Source organism: Pan paniscus, chromosome 7 (genome assembly GCF_029289425.2).
Source record: "Pan paniscus chromosome 7, NHGRI_mPanPan1-v2.0_pri, whole genome shotgun sequence".
Classification (NCBI taxonomy): Eukaryota; Metazoa; Chordata; class Mammalia; order Primates; family Hominidae; genus Pan; species Pan paniscus.
In genome coordinates this window covers 90584049-90602602 of record NC_073256.2, presented here as the reverse complement: position 1 = coordinate 90602602, position 18554 = coordinate 90584049, and the positions used below count along the sequence as shown (strand labels likewise).

The following is an 18554-nucleotide window of genomic DNA, read 5'->3' as shown; positions in this document are numbered from 1 at the left end:
CAAGGAGATAAACCTGGAGGAAAGAGAGCAAGTAAGGTCGGGGCAGAGTGAGCAGCAGCAATGAAGCAGAGAAGGACCTTGAAGAAGGAGGCAGGAGCCACCCAGCAGAGCTCCCGTGAATAGCGATGAAGCTCAGATTTCCTTATGAGTGCATTGGAGGCCAGTCGCGGTGGCTCACGCCTGTAATCCCAGCACTTTGGGAGGGCAAGGCGGGTGGACTGCCTGAGCTCAGGAGTTGGAGACCAGGCTGGGCAACATGGCAAAACCCCATCTCTACTAAAAGTACAAAAAAAAAAAAAATTAGCCATGATTGGTGGTGGGTGCCTTTAGTCCCAGCTACTCAGGAGACTGAGGCGGGAAAATCATTTGAACCTGAGAGGTGGAGGTTGCAGTGAGCCGAGATCGCGCCACTGCACTCCAGTCTGGGTGACAGAGCAAGACTTTGTCTCAAAACAAAACAAAACAAAACAAAAAAAAGAGTGCATTGGAATGTGGCTGGAAGGTCTTGGGCAGGAAAGCCATGGGATGTGTTTTACTTTGAAAATGATCAATCCTGGTGCTGTGGGGCTGGACAGTGAGAGAGTGAAAGTGGAAGCAGACAGACCTATTAGGAAGCTGCCCCGGTTCGCACCTATTGCTTCTAAAATTTTTGGCTGTGCAATCCGATAGTAAAAAGTTTTGGATCTTCCCTACCCCATTGTGTATGATATAAATTATAACCTGTGCTGATATATGTTAGACATTAGACATTAGAGCCCCTAGGTTCCATGAATTATAATACATTGTATACATTATAAAATATTCACGTAACAAAATATTTAGAGTAAAATTTCTAATAACCGTTAAAAATATTTTGTCATCAATGCTGTAAAGTCATTTTGCTTTCCCCAAAACAGTACTGTGATATTTCTATTATAATTTCAAATTTAAATTTTGCCAGTATTTACATTTTTAGCAGAGCAACATGATCAAATATGCTCAAATATGCTCAATAATTTTGAAAAGTTTTGTTTAGTATATCACTTCAATCATCATTTTACATTTATTTTCATTTAAAAACAGTGCTAATCATGATGGCTTAACTCACCAGCTAATCTATCAAGGCAAATATGAATCATTAACAGCACATTTATTATTCCTAGTAGTCTAGAAAATTTTGAATTCCTTGGCCAGTCTATCATAGTAGATCATCATTATTTCTACCTTATAATGTAGTTGACAGCTTGTTATTGTAAGCAAGGTAAGTACCAGCTCTTACATTTCCTAGTGTTACTTGTGCATTCATTATCAAATTATTTTTAATATTTGTTCTGTGGGAATTTTCTGAAACTTTTTGTCAATGTTCGTTAAAAGCCGGATTTCAAAATTAGTTCATTCTCTTATCTGGTTCACTAAAATACAGTATGTGGAAAAGCCCTAAAAGCACACACCCACATGAGAAGCACAGGCGACACTGCTGTCGTAGGCCACTCGCCATTCTTCAGACACCACACCCTTCTGGGGAAACATGTCCCTTACTGATGGACCAAGGGAGAGCCATCGCTGTCAATCCATTGTCCTGCAGGGAATCTTCATTTTTTTCTTTCTTTTTCTTAGATAAAGTTAAATATCAAAACAAGTTCTTGTGTTTCCTAAGCACGACTCTCAATTGTGCTTCTTGAGCACTAGGGACAACAAACCCCACTTTGGACTCCATTAATGTGTGTGAGAGACAATGGTGTCAAGGATTAGGTGGTAGCAGCTGAAGTAAGGCCAAGCCTTACCTTAAGCGATGAATGGTGTTAGGGACAACAATCTGTACACTAACTAACTGAACTTAGCACTATTGGATTCCGAGTTTCTAGGACTTTACACTGTTCAGAGGTTTTAAGACTACATAAACTCAAATACCTTGAGTTAATATTGATGTTTCAAATTCATACTTCAGTGTTATTTTTTGAGATGGTACCTCTTTTCTCTTACATTGAAAACTTTGATTTCTAAAAAGAGCAGTCTAGTTACTTATGTGCATTAGTCTCCCACCCCTCACTAATACTACTACAAACAGGCTACTGAATAAAATGAAATCTTTCTTTGCAACTCTATCTTTAAAATATGTTCCACTGAGGATATACACCCAAAATACTAAGTGTTAGAGTCATTTGAAACATTTTTGTCCATTTATTAGGTTCCCTTCTTACCCCCTAGAGGTAATAATTTTTATTCTTTTCTGATTCACCATTCCACTTTTCTTTTTGCGAATAAAAACTGATAGTATCATAAATGCATGCTTGTGTACGTGTAGTATTCCCCCAGAATCTTCTCACCAGGGTAGCATACCAATTACACTCTTCTGTACCATACTTTTTTCACTTAGGGATGTATCCTGGGAGACCACTTCGTATGAGTTTATAAAGATTTTTTTCAACTGCATAATTTTTATGGACTTAGTGTATCCCCACAGATTCATATATTGATATCCTGACCCCCCAGTGTGATGATATTAGGGGGCTCACCTTTGAGAGGTAATTAGGTTGTGAGGGTGGGGCTCTTATAAATGGAACTAGCATCCTTATAAAAGAAACCTCAGAGAGCTGGTACACTCTCTTTCTGCCACATGAGGATACGAGGAGAAGCCAGGAGTCTGCAACCCGGAAAAGAACTCTCTGTAGCCTCATCAGGCTGGCATCTGATATCAGACTTCTAAGCTCCGGAACTGTGAGAAATAAATGTCTGTAGTTTATAAGCCAATCAGTCTGTGATACTTTATTATAGCAGCCCAAACAAAGGAAGGCAATGTATTATCTCATGTGGGCATACTCCTCAGCCAACCCGTTTCTGATTGACCTTTGTTTCTGGCCTTTTGCTATTGAAACTGACCCAGTAGTCCCAAAGACGGTTTTTTGTTGTTGTTGTTGTTGCTGCTGCTGTTGTTTTTGTTTTTGATAAACATAGAGATTGACCCTTCTGGTCTTAAAGCTTGAAACTCACCAGATTCAGACAATGAGAAGCCAGGCCCTTCATTCATTATGATTTCTTCTTTACCTCTCCAGAGTTCCTGTTTTCCCGTACATGGTGACATTTCCTCCCTGCTATATAAACCCCTAATTTTAGTCAGAGAGGGAGATGAATCTGAGACTGATCTCTCATCTTGTCCACTGCAAAGCCTTCTTCCTTGGCAATAATCATTGTCTCAGTGACTGGCTTTCTATGCTGAGAGCAGCAGGAGCTAGACTGAACCCCTGATGTTTCGCTAACACTATTACAAATAGTTACAAATCATACTATAATGATTCACACTGTACACATGTCATTTCGTATTTTGCCAGTGTATTTCTGCAATGGATGTGTAGAAGAGGAATTGCTGAGTTAAAGGGTAAATGCATACACAATTTTGCAGGATACTGACAGATTCTAGAGCTTGTAGAATTTTCACATACCTTTTAGTTTTTAGAATAAAGTATAGTTATACCATTTTCATGTGCATGTTTTCAGAAAAAAATCATTTTTGAGATAATTAACTACATTGTTCAATGTATTATGTAAAAAGTCACAGAATGAATTTCTGTCTGCACCTAAGTTTGGTAAAATCCATGTGTTCCTTCATAAGCTGGCGTGTTCCCTTCAATTATTAGGCTGTCAATGAAGGAAACATGCCAGGATTTCATTTTTCCTTCATCAAAGGAGAGAGTTGAGGTCACAGATATTCAACTGAGGATGTGTGCCACCTCTCCACTTTGCTAAGACAGGACCAGACAGGACCAATCACTCCTGCAAAGTGTAAGCACGGCACAGGAGAGAGTCAGTGCTTCCTGGGACCACAGTGCCAAGGTTACTGTCTCAGAAGGACCTAGGGCAGAGTCAAGTGACAGCAAGAATAGGCTTTGCTTACAAGAGTACAGTATGCTGTATCTGGGAAAGCCAGTGTCTGCCTTGTCAGGGGGCATTGCCTCTCATAATTAGCACAGGCTAATTAGTGCTCAACAGTGGGTAAGACTGAATGGGGTCATCACCCCCCGCCCCATTTCTTCACCTTCAGAGATGTCCCAGAATAGAAGGGTGAGATTTTGCTAGCATCAGTCAGGCCTCTGTGGGGCTAGAAATTGCAACACACACCTCACACACCTGCACACGCATGCATGCACATACACACGCACAGATCAGTGAATGGAACCCCACCTCCTCTGGAGATGACAGAACTTCCCAAAATTGTGAGTGGAAAACCAGAGGCTTCAAACAGGAGGAAGTGAAGTGAGCAAGGACAACTAGCAAGAGAAAGAGAAGCTGAGAGACAGCTACAGGGTTGTGGGGGAGATGCTCTTTGAAAAGGCTTCAGTTAGTGAGGCTCTCTCTATGGTAAGGAAAAATTTAAATGAAGTCTTAGATTCTGGTCTTTCTCAACTGGCCTGTGAGATCAACCATCTCATTAGAGATGAAGGAGTTACCCCTCTACAAGGAAGAGCCACCCTGGGAGTCTCCAGCCTTGGGCAGACTAGTGGCCTGAGATGGTGCCTCTCCTTTAAAAAGGCTTAGAAGCCCTCTAGGAAGAAACAAAAAATATTCATGGTCAACTGCGGCAGTTTTCCTTAGTCAGAACTTCTTGATGGTGTTCTTTTGCTCTCCCTCCATGGAAATATCTTTTATAATGATACCTCAAAATATTTTGGGGGATTTAGTGGCAAAAGAAGGAAAGAAGGAGGGCAGAAAATAGAAAAGGGAAGGAAGAAAGGAAAATAGAGGAGTTGGTGTTCAGTGATGCGTTAAAGATACAATCATTGTTGCTTTAGAAAAGTGATTTATCTCTCATCAAAACTGGTAGGTGGTCCCACAGGCCAGTTCGTCTAGTGTCTAATCTACTTTAAAACTATGAAAAAAAGGAAACAATTAGATATACTTCGAAAACAACACAATTAATTATACTCTTTTATTGAAAGAAAAAACAATACAATGGACTTTAAAAAGCTACATTTGTTATGGTTCATAAGGACAGAGGTTTACACAGGTTTTATATATGTACACACTCACAATACTATATCACAACATCAGAGGCACCTTTTTTGCCACAGAATTAGGTAATGAATAAAACTTCTCCAAATTAATCTGTTTAAAAAATATCTAAAATGATACAGTATATTTGAGGATTATATAAATATGTGAGACATATTTAGATATTTTTTAAAAATAGTGTTTATATATATGCATCACAATCTTCTCTAATTCTCAAAATATTATGGCACCAAAATTCTGTTTGTCAAATAAAACACAAGATGCTGTAATATGTATCCAAGCACCAGCTTAGCACAGTATTTAATTCTCCCCCAAACTGAAAGACTGCTAACAGGTACAAACTGAACTGAATATTTCAACCAACCATTGAAATAATTTAGGCCCTCAAATTTTTTTTTTATTAGCTGATTGTTTTTAGAGAAAAAAGAGGGAGCTAAACCATTTAGATTAATGTTGCTCTGTGTGATAGAATCAATCCTAGGGCTCAGAGAAGAATATTCCTAGGCACTGGAGAAGGTGAGAGGAATAAGTAAGTCCATTTTATGTATACTACAGGTTGGAGTTTTGCATGTGATTTAGTTCATAGAAAAGGTTCTACTGCTTTAAAATAAGTTTGAAAATATCAATTTGGAAAGTGCTTCAAGGTAAATCTTCCTTGATTATGCTAACATAATTTAAGAAATCTGTCAAAACAGATTACAAAAGAGATTACACCCAGTCAATTATATATCTAAACTGAAGGTTTAGGATATTATCTATAATAGTTACACATGATATAATCCTAAGCTTTTGCATACATTTTTAAATCTAGAAAGACTTTGAATGGAATAATACATTAGTTCAATAATATGACCAAATAACACTAACAAATGATAGGCCAATAATTAAAGGTGGAGAAATAATCCTTTTATATATGAAATTGATTATTTTTCTATATATTTTTATCTTATGAACTGTGCTAAATAAAAATAAATGATCACTTCTGAAAGTGAGACAATTATACCTCTGTTAATTAATTGTAATTCTAATTGTGTTTATAAAGCTAACTAAATTTAAAAATATATTTTACCAATACCTAATTCAGAAAAAAAAAAAAAGCACTTTAATAAGTGCCTCAGGACTGGAAAATCATGGAAAACATTACTAGGAAAGTGGGTGCCAGAATATATTAACTCTTTTTTCCTCTTAGATACATGTTAATATTATCAAACATTTTAGGTGCTGTCAGATGTAGGAAACATATGAGAATTCTAATATTGCACAACAAATTTTTATGGAACAGAAATGGCTTTTGCTGTAGGTCAAGTAGCCATTAAGAATTTGTCTTCATAACCACCAGAGGGCGCCAGTGCCTGCAATATTATTAGCTGTAGAAGTAATCTAACCAGTTTAGGTGATATTTGACTTTGGACATTGCCAAGCTATAAAAAGATTTTAAAAAGAAAATAACTCCCAAAGAAATATATTTACACTCTGTAACACCTAAATAATGTTGGACTGTTGAATTAAAACAACAGAGTTAACTTGCCTGTTTTTGGTAAAGATTAATTTAACATAGGATTGTATTGATATTTCTGAATCAGGAATCGAATGGATAACACTAAATGTAGCAATGAATAAAAGGAGCATTACTAAAGCCATCAACACTAACAATTCATTTAGCACCATACATTTAGCACCAGAATAGATACTGACAGTTCACACTGAATAAAAAAACTTTAATTGCTAAGAAACTTCAAAACTTATAGCAAGGATATGTGGTAATTGTAATGTGTTTTCAGCACCATTAATCAGTGAAGTGTTAAATCTTCTAAGTTTTTGACTGGTCTCCCATAAGTCAAATTTAAACAATAACATAATTTTAAAAATTATTTTGCATGTGTTCAAATAATTGGATGTGATTATACGTTTCACCAGCATAAATAATGACAAATTTTTATGAAACATAAAAGCAAAGATAATGTTAGACATTAAGACAAATGTAACTTTATCCTTCCTAAACACTTTGGTAGGTAAGAGCTTCCATCTATGTCAACATTTGCATCCTTCGATACTGCAGAGCCTGGGTATATGGCTACACAGGAAGAACCTACACCAAAGTCTAAGCATTATTTTTCCTTCATAGACCCATTCAAATTATGTTTAGCTTGTGCATGTATTTGATAAGCATGGCATCAACACAAAACACTTAAACTGGCTTAAATATGTATTAGATTTAATTATGCAGATAAGTTGGTTTCACATAGGTATATATTATGAGAAAAATTTCTATTGTTTCAATTCAAATATTCTGTGTAAATTGAACTTACGCCAGTGTTTGGTCAACTCTGTGCTAAAGCTGCATGGAACTTTCAAATGAATGTTTTCATAAACTTTTCAAATGAATGTTATGGCGCTGCCAAATGAAATTTGTAGGGCAACTCTGCTGCGTGATGGGCCACAGAAGGGATGATGCTTAGACAACTGAACAGAAGCAATAACAATAATAACAATAATGGCTTCATCCACATTTTTTGAGCAAACGTATCTATCATAACCAGAAACATTAAGACTGTGTCTACACAACTCACAGATAATTCTATAATGAAATCCATCAGTTTAATTCTAAAATTATAATTTTTCAGTCTTTTGATGATATGGAAGCCCCAAAACCTATATTGTGAGAATATTAAAATTTTTCTACTGGTCATATAAAAAAATTAACACCACAGAGAGGATCAATGCTGTGGAATATGTATGCCAATTACTTTTTTTTAGAATGACACCTTTCCACATGAAAACCTTAATACTGACAATTTAAAGCTGCTTTTATGAAATAGCTTATACCCAGACCATTTCTGCCTCTGGCAATTACAGTAAGAAATAGCTATCCTAGCACCATTGTTGCATGCTGTGAAAAATATGGCAGGCTGTGTTGATACCAGCAAACTTTCATTTGCTTTAGCCTGGAAAATAAAATATTTTCCATGGCCACTTTATATTATTAACTTTAAAAAATAGAGTTAGAATAACAAATATACCCGTTATATTTTCAGCTGAGTTGTTAAATTATAAATAAACTTGTAGTTTTTGTCATGGTTTGGAAAGGACTATTGCCTAAGTGTGTAAACCCTAGTCTTAATCTGATATATTTGCTGACTTATCTGGATTTTTGATATAATCACAGCTTTATATTTAAGACATTTTTGTCTTAAGCATGGAAAGGTGGGATTTCTGTAAATTGTTGCCATTTTTGGCTTCTTAGTTAATTCTAAAAATCCATTCATATAAGCATTTATTAAACATTTATTATGTTACAGCCACCATTTAAGAAGCTGGGATAAATACAAAGAATTAAACAGAGTTCCTGCCAAAGAGGGGCTCATGAAAAATTTAATTTAATCTCAAATAAGTGTTTTATATTATTAATGATAATTTTAATATTCATAAATTTTTATTAATCTGGTAAATTTACCTTCATAAGAACCCCTGTGAAATATGTAGCAAATATTATTCTTCCTTAGAACTGAAAAGTGAACTCACAGAAGCAATTCAGCAACAAAATTGGAACTTAGTGTAGCCATCTTCTGTTTAATAGTACTTATTGCTGTTCCTGTAGAATGAATATAGTAAAATTGAAGAAGGAAAAACTTTCTAGATAAATCAAGCCAATATTCCATGAATAAGCTTCCTTTTCAATTGTTTAGATATATTAGAAAACAGTTGGATTAAGACCTAAATAATGTAATTACTTCTATTCTCCATTTTAATCTCCAAAAATATTTATTTTTAGTAGTGTCTACATATGTGCCCACAAAGGCAGAGTAGTATGATATCAAAGCATGTGGTCACCATATTCAATTTATAAGGATAATTGGGCTAGTCATTCATTAACAAGTAGACTCAATCTCCAGATGGTGAGTTTCTTTACCATTGAATGGATTTAACGATCTGTCATCTTTCAAAGTATCCAAATGTGTATAAGAAACTGCAAACGTGTATGGAATTTTAAACAAGTAGCTTCCTTCTGTAATTTGCACTCTGGAACTAACCATATTTAATTGTTCTATAATTCTATGGGAGCATTACACAACCTGAATAAAACACACACACGTACTTGAAATGCAGTATGTTAAATATCTGGACCAAGATGTTGTATTCTCCTCTCTGAAAGAGATTTCATGATAGGAAAATGTTGCATTTCCCAACTACATGAGTAAAATTTTCATAGTGACTTTGAATGGATTTCCATAATCAAACTCAATGAAGAACTGAAAATGTTTCTTCTACAGAAACACAGAAATAAAGTTGGTAACTAGCCCTTAGAAAAGCATCTGAAGAAGGCTACTTTAACAAAATCATGACTGTGTGTGGTGTGCACGAAGGATCTTTCGTACAATACTCAAAGACCCAAGATGATAAGTAGATTGATTCAATGACAGGCTAAACAACAAAGAGATAGAGGTGTCCTCAGCACCTCCACATCTCTTTTTGGAATCCTTTGTCTCCTGCTGAGAGGCCTCAAGATGTACTAGACTCTAAGGATAGCCCATTCTGAAGCTCTCCATCTGGTAGTTAGGCGCAATTACACTTTTCATACCTGTCCACTAAATTTTATTTCTCTTAGACTTCATTGGTTTTCTGAGGGTCTTACTTTCTGTTTTCCAAAGTCACAGCTGTACGATCTGCTCCAGAAATCTTGGCATTTGTTAATTCTTTCCTTCCCCTTCTCATTCCAAGCACTGTAACTAAATTCCCATGAGAAGCAGAAGCTTTATGTATATATTGCACAGCATGGCTTATTACTTGCTCCACCTACAGGTAAATACTGCTGTGTCTGCTCCCTTCAAAAATAATTTTATAGCAAAATCACTAGTCTGCATTATTTCCTGAATACTTTTGTGAGCTTCTTGAGGGCAGGAACCATGTCTAATTATCTCTGCATTATTAGAATATAACTAGCAGAGTGCCTTGCATGTAGTAAGCACTCAACTCATGACGACCGAATGAATAAAATGAGACTAAGCGGAAGGCATGATTTGAGAACTTATATAAGATATAAGTTGGCATTATCCTTTGGTGGACTCAAATAAGAAAAAATATCTCCAGGGTGAAATTCGTGGTTGCTTAATTGAATTATTATTTCCAGATATCACTAAGTGTTATTTTACAAATTATCATTTCATGGGTATTATAGAAATGGGTGTTAAGAAGTCCCATCACCTCGTATATAATTGAGAATAGTTTTTTAAAAATTTCCCTCAAGTTGACTACTGAATCATATTATCATCTACGTGTTACATCACATATTATATGTTTGTGTGCATATATAAATCCATACACATACATATGTATATGTATACATACACACACTTAAAGGTCAAATATATATTTATTCCTTAGGAACATAATGATATAATTCCTTTGGAATGTAAGTTTTAGGATTGGATGCATCAACTATGTCATCATTACATATACAATATCTTAATTTAGGCTTAGAGGTCAGAAAATAGAAATTGATGTTTCAAATATTTCAAAGGATTAAACAAACATGCTAGACAAACACTAATTTATACAAAGGAATACTAAGAGGAAAACAAGATTAGCACAAAATATGTATAATATGTGCAAAATTCTCTCTCCATATATATATACATGCCCATGTTCCCAGAAATCATTATATTTCCTGGAGGAAAAGGTAAACTTATTTAAACCAGTACAGGTAGTTTGACGTAACTCCTGGAAAACACAGATTGTCAGTACAAGATCCCCCATAACTTGGAGGACAAGATGAACATGGTACCCCTACTTTATATGGTGCTTCTCCAATCCAATTGCCCCTAGAAGGGAAAACAAAAAAGATAGCATTAGTGCAACCCACCCATTTTTTAAAAGTAGATTGTCCTTAAGCCATATGTTCACAAGTATTGACATGTGATGATCCGTTTGAGAAGTTGCTTTAGAAAGTCACTGAAAGTTATAATCATTTCTTATTTCAATAGTAACTTATTCTGTATATCTTGCTTTTGAAAACTATTCTGAGTATTATACAAAAAATTAGCTGGGCGTGGTGGCGGGTGCCTCTAGTCCCAGCTGCTGGGGAGGCTGAGGCAGAAGAATGGCGTGAACCCAGGAGGTGGAGCTTGCACTGAGCTGAGATGGCACCACTGCACTCCAGCCTGGGTGACAGAGCGAGACTCCGTCTCTCTCTCTCTCTCTATATATATATATATATATATATTTATATATATAGTATATATATTTATATATTCTTAGTATTGTTGATGCTATGTTAATTTACAGATAAGAAGTGAATGCCTACAACGCCTGATGATACAGAGCCCTGGGACACCAGGGTCATTCCACTCAAATCTCTCTCCTTCTACAGCAGATTTCTGGAGCACATACTCAGGCCATATTCCCTTAAACTTACTCCTTTTAAACTCACACTAATGCTCATCTGAGGATGATTAAAAAAACAAACTAATATTTTCTGGGAGGCTTAAAAATAATGAAATGAGTAACAAGTTATCATATACACAAAATATAAGTTATCATAAATAAAAGGAGATTTGCTTCTGCAAAGTATTTTAGCTTCCCAATCTTCATAAAATGAGATGTGAAAAACTTCATATATGGTATAATGGTATAAACCAATATACCATTATTCTCATAAGAGAATAATGTCTCTCAGGAACAATTAAAGGTGATTTCAAAAGTTTTATTTCATATGCAAATTCATAGCTACTAATTGTTTTAAATTAGTGCTATTAGATTTTTGATAATACTGAACCCATTTAATTGAATTACTTTGTGTTGTCAATATTTTTCCTTCACTGTGTTGATGGCCATTATCATAATAATAAACCAAAATCTCCACTTAACAGAGTTAAAAACTGCCATGATGCCATACTGTTATTTTGCTCTTTTAATTATAAAGTAGAAATTAATAAATGTTTTTTCAGTAGTGTGGTGATAAGTAACTAGAATACTAAGAAATAGCAATATAGACAGCAATGTGAAGACAGTTAAATGGTCGGGAGAAAATTTGGTTATCGGTGGTAAAAAGTCAGGGTTGAAGATAAGACAACAATAGGTAAGAGGCTAAAATGTGAAACAGGTGGTCCTCATCTTCCTGAAGACCCAACTAAGACCAAGCAGTGACTCACAAAGTATCTGTATAAGATATGAAAATATCTTGATCAACCATTCAGTTAAAAATTCAGACTTTTAAATACAAAATATCTATACAGGAAAATCTATCCTTAAAATGAAAAACTTTTATTCATATTACAAAATGAGATGGGATTTTAAGACTGCCCACCTTTATTAAATTTATTCTACACTATACTCTAAGGATAAGCTTCCTCTTGCATAATTTTGATACCATCACAGGCTTGCTCAGAAAGGTTCAAGGGGGACCCATTATCTTATGAGTGTGGCTCTCTCTCTTATCCTAATACTGTACCATTCATAATCTTATTTCCCCCTATGTATTTTTTTTTTTTTTTTTTGAGACAGAGTTTCGCTCTTGTTGCCCAGGCTGGAGTGCAATGGCGTGATCTCAGCTCACTGCAACCTCCACCACCCAGGCTCAAGCGATTATCTTGCCTCAGCCTCCTGAGTAGCTGGGATTACAGATATGCACCACCACACCAAGCTAATTTTGTATTTTTAGTAGAGACAGGGTTTTGCCATGTTGGTCAGGCTGGTCTTGAACTCCTGACCTCAGGTGATCCACCCGCCTCAGCCTCCCAAAGTGCTGGGATTACAGGAGTGAGCCATTGCACCTGGCCCTCCATCTGTGCATTTACCCAAAGTTATAAAAGCATATGGGCCAAGCTAATGCTATCTTAATTTCATCTTTTTGTCGATTTGTTTCACAGACATTTTTGGAGCACATATTTTTAGAAACAGAAACTTGGAAATAAAATTGTATCATAAGTAAAATTATTACATATTTTATATTATAAACTTTTACATAAATCTCAGATTTTATTGAATAGAGGATAATTCTATTCAAAACAGTGAATCAGCCAATTTATACACTTATACTATTCATTCTTTTATTTTATGCTATTCTAACTAAATTATTTCTCTTTCTCTCTCTCTTTCACTTATCTCTTTCCCTCCTTCCATTCCTCCTCCTCTCTCTCTTTCTCTCTCTCCGTCTCTCTTTTTCCCACTGAATAACAGTTAGACTTAACATAATTTCATATTAGGTTTGGAAGAATTATATTCAGCTATCAATCAGGATTTTAAAACCTTCTTCATTACTTAGTTTTCAGAAAAATTGTTCTTTATTACGACTGAAATGTAGCATGTTAATGTAATATCTTAATCTCTTGGACCTGTAAAGCAATAATATATCTCACTGATAATATTAGAAAATTATAACTATGGGCCAAAAATGAATAGTTACATAAATGAAACAAAAATCTCTTAGACTATTTGGGTACTAATTGGTCTATTTATGTCAGGGAGAAAGGGTAAAGGCTTCATAGGAAAACGCAATGTGTAAAACTAAAATTTTCGTATAAATGTACAATTTTAATGCTTTTTTTAATAATGCAGACACAGTCTACTTTCCAAATCTTCCCATTCTAATAATTATGAAGAGGGGAACACAGGGAGAATCACTATTTTTCTGACTTTGTAAAAGCACTGCGACTGGCATACTACCACATAAATGAGTAATGCAGTTATTTGTGAAACATTTTCTCATTCCCTCCCCATGCTGGAATAGCTGGAGAAAATCTTTGTTTGAGACTTATTTTGGAAGACACCAAGAGTGTCATAAATCCTTTGCACATTTTGGTATTTATTCCAAATGGGAACAGAATTGTGTATAAATATTGGAACATTTTATCATCCAAAGAGTTATTGTAATCAAGAGGCATTTTACCAAATGCTGATAAATGTTTATCCTCATAAATAATGTTCACAAATATGGCTATATTTATAATGTTTGATAAATTTCCATAATCCATTTTATATATGCCCTAGGATGAAATTATGAATTTTTAAAATCTAAAAAATAAGAGAAGGAAGAAGGAATTGACTTCCAATGTTTTGCTAAAAAGGTAAGCCAACATTTTTGTACTGATAGATGAGAATATCATGGAAGATTCTTTCTTGATTTATTTTATATAGCTATTAAAAGCTTGTGTGGTACAGTGTTTATTTTACAATTGCCATAATTAAAACATATGGTAAGGAGAATTTAGTGAGCCCTACCATTTCAAATTGTTTTGCCTACAATTTTGAACTAGAATCCCTGTCTTTGTGAAAAGTAACTTTTCAGCTAATCTTTTTTCAGAAATATTGGAAGGATGGTGGATTTGAGGATTAGAGGCCATTATAGCTAAGCTTTACTCACTTACCTGTCACAGATAACTATCAGCCTAGGGATATTTAACGTCTTTAAAGGATCCAGGAAATAGAATCCAACCTGGTACTTACTTTGGGGCATAGTTGCATACCAAGTAAACTGCACGTCGCCAGACAGATCCCCAAACATTCATGTTTTGGCAAGTATGAATTGCGCATCCTATCCGATTGGAAGTGGCCCAAACCATCTGTGAAAATAAACCAATAAACTATTACAGAAGTCAGAGCTAAGACAATGCATGCCCACCAAAATAGTATTAGCATATTTTAAAAGTATGAATCAAAAATTAACAAGGTAATTGAAATAACCTGCGTATAATGTGTGCACATGGGACCAAAACATCTCATAGGACATCTGGGGTTGCAATCCTGGGGATATGGAAAAGCATAATCTTTCACTTCATCATACCATGGCTTGACCAACTGGAGAATAGAGCGATATCTGCATATAAAGAAAAGAAAGAAATCAGAGTGCAGCAGTGGTAATATATAAGGGACTCATGTTACACTGTAAATTGATTGTTCTTTTTGCAGATTATTCATGATGATCCAAGAGCACATCCACCCCTCACAATCACCATCACCACCTAGTCGGGTCCTCTATTCCTCCAACTAGGGCCAAGCATGGAAATGGCCAGGGCTGGAGTAAGTGATTCTGTATTTGTCTAAACATGTGTCTGGTCATTCCACGAAGAAAATGCAAATAATTTCAGGAATCGTCAATGTCTTATTTAATCCATGTCGAAAATTTCCTCCATCAGAATTTTATAAACGATCCAGAATTAGATGTATAAAAGTAGTCACAATATTAGAACCCAGTGCATTTTTTTCACTTCAGTCTGAATTCCCTTAGTTTTAATAATAGCACAGTTGATTTTCCTTCCCTATTTGGGGGAGATGGGTATTTGGAGTGTTGGATAACGACATTGCACAGTGGCAGAAAAATTATCCTAGCAAATGGGAATAGCTTTTCCCATAGCTGCATATACCTGCATGTATATGTGTGTGTATAAACATATGTAAATGCCTACATTTTTATTGTATATATTTATGTAAATGCGGGTATATGCAACTTTGGGAAAGTTGCACTCATATGCATACACACACACACACACACATACACACGCACACACACAGCCTCTGCACAGTCATGGGGCTTTTTCCTGAGATGGAGGGGGCAAGATACCACACAGGCTTGACCCTTTCTAAGATTCTGCGAGCTCAAAGAAAAATCCAGGCTAAGGGAAGGTGTTCCAAGGGTGAAAAGGGGAACTGGCCCTTTAGCCTAATTAAGTAATTGTGGAAGACATCTAAAATATTCATAGGCCAAGCGTTAGTGCCTGACACATAGTGAGCATTCAATAAGAATTTGTTGATATTACTTGAAATTGATGTAATTCCCTCCTAGAGTCCATAATAAATAAAGCCATGTGGATGAACTGCATCAGTGAAATTACTTCCTACCTTCCAGTGCGTACAGATAGATTTTGGCCCAAAAATCTCAGTAAGTAAGAAGGTCCATGGTCCCAAATGCAAGTAGCCGCCCAAGCCTCTGCCGATTTCGCAAGATTTTCATCCCAAACCTGTAGGGGCAAAAAATCTTCAGTGTTACAGAATTTGCTAATAACAAAAAGTAAGACAAAATAAATGGTGCTACTATTTCCTAGAGTTATTGTTTGTCTGTTTGTTTGTTTTTGTTTTTGTTTTTTCTGCCCGGGCTGGAGTGGAGTGCAATGGTGCAATCATGGACCACTGAAACCTCTGCCTCCCCGGGCTCAAGCAATTCTCCTGTCTCAGCCTCCTGAATAGCTAGGATTACAGGCGCACACCACCATGCCCAGCTAATTTTTGTATTTTTCGTAGTGATAGGGTTTCACCATGTTGGCCAGGCCAGTCTCGAACTCCGAGCCTCAAGCGATTCGCCCGCCTCGGCCTCCCAAATTGCTAGGATTGCAGGTGCGCACTACCACACCCGGCTAAATTTTGTGATTTTTAGTAGAGACAGGGTTTCACCAAATTGGTCAGGCTGGTCTGGAACTCCTGACCTCAAGTGATCCACCTGCCTCGGCCTCCCAGAGCGTGGGGATTACAGGCATGAGCCGCCACTCCAGGCCTCCTAGAATTCTTTTAATTCTGGTTCCTGAGACTGCTATAACTAAAAGAAAGCAAATTCAGGCCACTGTTATTCAAAGTTCTGTAATGCAATATGGTTATACTACAAAAAATTACTGCCTTTTCAGTGTCATCTAGATCCAACATTCATACATCAGTTTTTGTAAAGAAAAGGTTAACAAAACACCATAACTAGTTGTAACTTGGGGACAGCTCATCCTGACTACTGAAATTTCAATCCAACAAAGTCCATTGGTTTTCCTAGAGATAATTTTCACAGCCATCAGAAGCCATGGTATTAATATATTTTAAGAAACAAAGATTATCTAATTTATTCAAACTGATTTTACCAAAATTAATAATGTCTAATTTTATATTGCAACGTATAAGGTCATACTCTATTATGGTATAATAAAACCCACAGAGTCTACATATATAATATAATTTGAATCATTGGTGGTAATAAAAATAATACTATGATAATTTACATTCTTGTTGGTATAAACTAGAAACAAACTAATAAAAGTAACACTGCTACAGAGTGTTATAAAAACATAGTACTTCATGGTTCAATTAAATGAATTAAGAAAAATAGCAACTGTTGCTTTCCTTTATAGAGGAAGCTAAGTTAATAAGGATGTTAGTGATGTATGGTAAATTTTCTTTCATTGAACAATATCGTAGGACAAAATTTGAATGAGCCGTGGATTTAACATACATTCATATTAGTCACCATATGGATTGACATACTCATTTCCATAGCTGCAAGAGGAAATCAAGTCTAGCGTTTGCAGACCTGCCAGTAATAAATCAGTTCTGAAATGGTAATCTATTTTCTAGCAAGTCATAAGGTACAAAAATACACAATAGAGAATATTTATAATTCTTATACACATTATAGAAAAAGAAGTTTAAAAAAATTTCCCTAGTGGTAATATAATTTAGTGAAGTATTTACTTGTTGAAAATAATTATTTTAAAATTGGTTTCATAGTTCAATGTCATGGCATTATTTCCTAAACTATTTATAATATTTATATATTATTCTACCTGGAAAAATAGCGTTCACATTGTGACTAGAGAGTGGTTAGCAGCATATTTTAGAAATTGAGACCTTGTATGAAGAAGGAAGCAACAGTTTTATGATCACTTATATTTACATGGAGCTTATATGAGGAGGTATGTAAATGTCCTATTGATCTTTTTTGTCCTACTTTTCCTCCTTCAGATTGTGTTCAGCTAAGTAAGGATTAGTAGCTATGCATTGGCAAGTTACAAGCTTTCAAGCAAACTCATGGGAATGCTTGACCATATCACTGAAAAGGCTTCATTTCCCTCAAGGCTAATGGATTGCATAGATTTATTTAATGTAACAACATATTTCATTGAAAGAAACTAATTTAGTGACTTTAAAATAAAATAAGAAAAAAAAAAGATAAACTCTTCAAGAGACCCTCTTACCTCAGGAGGCCTACTTTCAAAAGACATTTGTTAGTTACTCAGAAATAGTTTTAAATTAGGAAAAACAAAGTCATCTTACATAAATTGACCGAGGATTGCACAAAATAAACTCACTCACAGAGGTCATATAAAAATCATAGTATTCTGGGGATGAAATGAACTTTAAAAAACATTTCTTTTGGTTGAAAATTGATTTATCAAATATTTTTTCTTCTGACCAAATATTAACAGAATATGGATTCATAAAATATTGATTGCAGTTCACCACAATACAAAACATTACAATTAATTTATACAGGAATTTCAGATGGAGTAGCTTCAACAAATTATGTCCCCTAAAAGGTTATTAACAAATTATAGTTACTTTGGAAAAAGTACATGTATGCATTCTGTACATATTGGACTAGAGTGTGCACTCAGATCTGTAACTGCTAAAAACACTTTCTTATAATCTTACGCTAAAATATTAGCACAACACGCACACATAGCGCTGACCTGGATCAGTGACTAATCTAACCCTAATTCCACTGCTAAGGTCATCTGCGACTGAGGCCATGTCAATTGTGATCTCCCAGTTAACTCATCTGTAAAATGAGATTGAATGAGGGCATCTCCAGGGTCCCTTTC

The 18554-nt window shown here is 35.4% G+C and overlaps 1 protein-coding gene across 2 annotated transcripts in view; it reads right to left on the bottom strand.

Annotated features, from left to right (window-relative positions):
- Positions 1-4889: 4889 nt before the first annotated feature.
- The window catches only part of PI15 (peptidase inhibitor 15), a 242207-nt gene continuing 228542 nt past the window's right edge, over positions 4890-18554 (bottom strand). For both annotated transcript variants that reach the window (XM_055116666.2, XM_034966253.2), the window contains 4 exons: positions 15820-15938; positions 14665-14797; positions 14428-14543; positions 4890-10805 (listed from right to left, as the gene is read on the bottom strand). In XM_055116666.2, the coding sequence (XP_054972641.1) occupies positions 10670-10805; positions 14428-14543; positions 14665-14797; positions 15820-15938 (504 nt within the window). In that variant the 3' untranslated portion in view covers positions 4890-10669. The remainder of the gene's footprint in view (positions 10806-14427; positions 14544-14664; positions 14798-15819; positions 15939-18554) is intronic.